Raw genomic sequence first — 4,945 nt, forward strand, 5'->3', positions numbered from 1 at the left:
GAGATGAGAAAGACGCTCGTGAGTGTCCTTGGAGAGCAAACATGAAAGCCCCTTTGCCCAAAGTAAATTCTTGATGCAAAGTAAGTGTATTGACGTGTTCAACAGAAACAAGGCCTCAACTAGCTGAATGTCCTTTTGCAACTACCACCTCCAAATTCCAAGGCATTTTGTACAGCCTATTAGTTCCAAGTAGATTTTCAAAAATGGAGCTTTCTTACCTGTGTTCCAGCTCTCGAATGGACAGGATCACGCCTGAAGTTGACGGCTTTTGCTGTACAGTGGCCAAAAAGGTGAATTCACTCTTATTCCGGAACAGCTGAATTAATTTCTCACTCATGTGAGGAGCTGCATGGATCTCTCTCTCTACATCTAGGAATCGAGAAGGAAGCGCAGGAGAAACAGGAGGGGAAGGAGAAGAGAGAGGAACAAGAAGAAATACAGAAGGAAAAAGAGGAGAAAGAACATGAGATGGAAGAGGAGAAAAGATGCAGTTAAAAAATGCCATGTCCAAAGGATCCAGATTGCATTTTTCATGTTCCCCTCCTGTCAATAGCTTACTTTCCCATCCACCACTCCATACAGCTGCATTCACTCAATGCAAACCCCAGAAATGCCATCTCTGCCATCATGCCCACTTGTCACTTTGACAAGTTCACAATTGGCCAGTGATTTTCTGACAGGAATGTTGACAGGACACTGAGCAAACAGATTCAGTGGCTATAAATAAGGTGAGAGGCAGTCAAATAAATGGGGCCCTAAATGCAGAGAATTCCGAGTCCAGCAGGATCCAAATGCCATCCCACTGGCTCCAATGCCACTTTTCCCATGGACTCCATGTCCTTCTCTGCACAACGCATCTAGGGAAACCTGTCCTTGCTTTGTACCCAGCACAGATTTACTAGTGCTAATGCCAGACAGCTCTGCTTGTGCGTGAAGAATAAATACAAGGCATGCTCCTGATCTATCAGCGTGCCTGGAATTTCTCTGTAAACATGCAGGCGATGGCTTCCCTCATGAAATATGTATTAAAGCTGAGGCCAGTGCAGCAGGCCTAGAGGTGTGTGAGTCCAGCTAATCCTGCTCCTGGACGGGAATCTTTCTTTCTGCAACATCCACATAATGAGAGACATTCACCATTTCCTACTCAGACTTACCCTTGTCACGATAAACTGGGCATTATCTCCTTATTCTACACTACATTTCCTGGCATCAGCAAGTAGGCACCAAGGGAGCAGACTAAGAGAACACTATTCAAAGGATATCAAAGGATAAAAAGGCGTGTTTGGTGGCTTTCTCTCATTCCCAGACCAGGTCCTCTGACTGTCTAACTGCTTGGTTATTTTTCCAGGGCTGCAGGAGGAGCTTTTGGAAAACAGAACTTCAAAGGCCACATTAGGCAAGCAACGCCACAGACTTCTATATGGATCTTAAAGAACCTCATTCTAAAGAGTGCCTTTGAACAAAAAGAAACCCTTGAATTCTTACCCTCCAGCCTCAGCCTTTTCATCTTCAAAATGAGGGTGTGGGCTGGGCAATTGGTCAGGGTCACCCAAACTTAACCTTCTATAATTTCATGAGTTGCTGTTTCAAGTTTGCAGCACAGAAAAGACCACCACAGCCTGCCAGCAGCAAAAGTCTACACTACAAATGGCGTGAAGCGAGGTTGGTCCTCTACCATGGAGGCACCCAAGCCAGGCAAAGTACTCTACCAGCATAAACCTACCAGGACNCTTAAGAAACCAAAAATGTCGTCTTCATTGTCTCATAGAAGCATGCCATAGGATGCATTGTCTCATAGAAGCACCCCCTAGCTTGCAGCTACCTATCTAAGTATGCTTAGATTTAATTTTATCTGTTATTTAGGAATAAAGTTGAAAAACAGAAGATTTACCATTATATCTTATAGAGCTGCATATACTGGTACAATGTTCAATTAGATTTAATCTACATTAATTAAGCTTTCCATTTTAATGAAGCCCTATATTAACACACTTGAATTACAAAAAAATAAACATTAAATCTACAGTGTCATTAAGATAGTTCAACAAGACGGGTTCATCTTTGTTGCTTTTCCAGTGTCCTCTATCAGTATGGTAAAAAAAAAAAATCCATCAAGTTAGAAATATAGATTAGAATTAATAACAGTGCCTATTCCATTACATAAAAGTCTATTTCAATTGCTACCCCAGTTACGTTTTTTCAATTGTCTTTGTACTTAAGTTTTCCACTTCATTTTATCTATTCACTTAATATATTCATGGGAACTCAATTGGCTCAGTTACCTAGGGAGTTTCTAGATATTGCTGTGCCAAGAAGTTCACTCCTGGTTTAAGGAATCATAGCCTCCCAAAATGACCTGCCTCTGGCTGCTGGATCCCCACCAGGTACAAGAGATGCTTGTCTTGAGCTAGAAGGGAACTCAGACACTGAATGAATTCTTCTGCCATTAATTCAATAATGGTCTTGCCTGAAAATAGCCAGAAGCCTAGCAGAAATTGGAAACAGTGATTTCCAAAACAGTAAATGCAGCTCTTCTGGCTGACTGCTTTGGAAAAGGCAGTTGGATGGTTACTTCCCACGGTGCACATGATAGGGAGAGTCCAGGCAACCAGAATGCTGTTCCCCCATTGTGCTCATCAGCAAAGGTGACTTTTGACTGGAAATTAAATACTACCATAAAGCTTGGGTGATATACGTAATTTCCCTGTAACCACTGAACTAGACAAAAGTGACTGTTGCTTATCTAGCCACTACTCAGCATCCTGTTTTCCCTCAGAATCAAATTTCAACACCATCACCACCACCACTGTCACCACCACCACTGTCACCATCACTACCACAGCTTGTTTTTATTCAATTGAAACTAAAGTGGCTTTTTTCATTGGGTTCCTATTACGTGCCAAGAATTATGTGAGGTGTTTTACAAACATTACTGATCACAAGATATTACTCACTTCAGTCTCAAGATGCCAACACCTTTCCCCTTTCCACTGCCCTGTGCAGCTTCTACAGAAAGTATATCCAGGGCAATATTTGTGCCTGACACAATATATTCCATGTGAACTTTTGAAACCAGCCATGAAATTTCTGAGCAGTCCTAACTATAGAGATGGAGAAAATGAATCACCTATACATTTAATATTTATTTACTGAGTGCATACTACAGGCTTAAGAGTACTATTGGGGACAGTAAGTCTCTTACCTATGCTATTCTCATGTATTTGGGCAACACTAAATAGGAAACATTCCGAACAAGCAAGACAGAGACTGCCTAGTTATTCCAATATCAATATTCTCTCATCCTTTGCACACTGCCAGACCAAACTTCCCAGTATGCTCAATGCAACGTGGAACATGAAATGCATGACATATCCAGGCCTGGCTCTTAAGCCTATCCAAGGAGAATCTGACAAAATTATCATCATAGTAGTAGAGGTATTAATATACCTCTCTCAGATGTCATAAGTCAAGTAAAAATAAAAACACATAGAAGCTAAATAAAGTGATGGAAAAGTGCTACATACAAAGTTGTATCTTTGTGTATCTGTACACATTCAAAAACTGCTTGTTCTTTTAAAATGTGCTCCCCCCAAAATTAAAATATTGAGCATGCACAGACTCAATTTCAGCCAAAAAAAAAAAGAAAAGAAAGAAATCAGTAAACTCAAAAATCCAGAAATCTTATAGCACATTTTTATGTCTGAAAATAAAACCAGAAGTCATCCACTAAGTATTTTTTTATTTAATCACTTTGAAAATTTTAAACACTCCTCTAATTTGAATCAAAGAGGAAGTCAAAATGAAATTTGAAACTATAGAAAAGTATACAAAATGAAAGCACCATATAGCAATGTCCATGGGGTGTATTCAAAGCAATGCTCACAAAATATAAAGTCTTTAGTGAACAGAAAATACTGAAAAGAACATTCAAAAAGCTAGTAAAAATAGCAACAAGGTGATAGAAAAGGAGGTAAGAAGTAGAAATCAATGAGTTTAAGATGAAAAACAGTAGACTTGATCAATAAGACTAAGCACTGTTTCATACAAAAACACCAATAGATTACACAATCCCATGATGAGCCTGGTCAAGAGAAAAAGAAAATACATATATTTTACATTAAAAATTTAAAAAGATATAACCACAAATATAAAACTTTTATTAAAGGAATATAATGTCCAACTGTTTGCCAAAAAATGCAAATCTAATGAAATGTATGATTTGATAAAATTGAGTTGATCCAACAAAGAGTTTAAAATTAATTAAATAGAATAATGGCATAAAAGAAATAGAAAATGCACATTTCCAATAAAAGATTTCCCAGGCTCCCCACAATCAAATTATCCCTCCATAGTATTTTCAGGCTGATTCTATCAGAAACATTTATAAAAGAAGTATTACTTATATATTTAAACCCATCCAAAGCACAAAAAATTTCAAAAAGCCTTGAATTAACTCACATACTCGCCCCAAATAAACAAACCTACAGAATCTCACTTATTGAGCTAAAACATTTAAGTGTTTAATGGGTTTAGTGTAAAGTATTCAGAACAATGCCTGACATTTATCAGTGCTCAAAATAATGTTAGTTACTAATGTCTTACCCACCTACCAGTTCCTTCCCAAAATTATGGCAGCTATTCTTCCAATCCCTTACTCCTTCCAATTCAGCCTGTCAATTATCTACTCACGTGTTTTCCTCAGATGACCACCATCCTTTCTGAAGTCTTTCCTGGCTTACCATAACACTTAGTGGGATTAACCACTGTTACCTTTATTACCTAAACACAAGTTATTAGCATTGCATCTATAACATTTTATATTTATTTGTCCATCTTCCCTACTAGTTTATGTGATCCTTAGAATAAAAATTCTGTATTATTCATCTTAATATTCCCAATGTCAAGCAAAGTCTTCCATAAAGTAAACACAATAAATGCTTTTTGA

General features: G+C 38.2%; 1 protein-coding gene across 2 annotated transcripts in view; it reads right to left on the reverse strand.

Moving 5' to 3' along the window:
* The window catches only part of NELL1 (neural EGFL like 1), an 835,074-nt gene that overhangs the window by 740,740 nt on the left and 89,389 nt on the right, over nt 1–4,945 (reverse strand). For both annotated transcript variants that reach the window (XM_019651350.1, XM_019651349.1), the window contains exon 3: nt 219–369. In XM_019651350.1, coding sequence (XP_019506895.1) covers nt 219–369 — 151 coding nt within the window. The remainder of the gene's footprint in view (nt 1–218; nt 370–4,945) is intronic.

Source organism: Hipposideros armiger, unplaced genomic scaffold (assembly GCF_001890085.2).
Source record: "Hipposideros armiger isolate ML-2016 unplaced genomic scaffold, ASM189008v1 scaffold_159, whole genome shotgun sequence".
In the NCBI taxonomy this organism is placed as follows: Eukaryota; Metazoa; Chordata; class Mammalia; order Chiroptera; family Hipposideridae; genus Hipposideros; species Hipposideros armiger.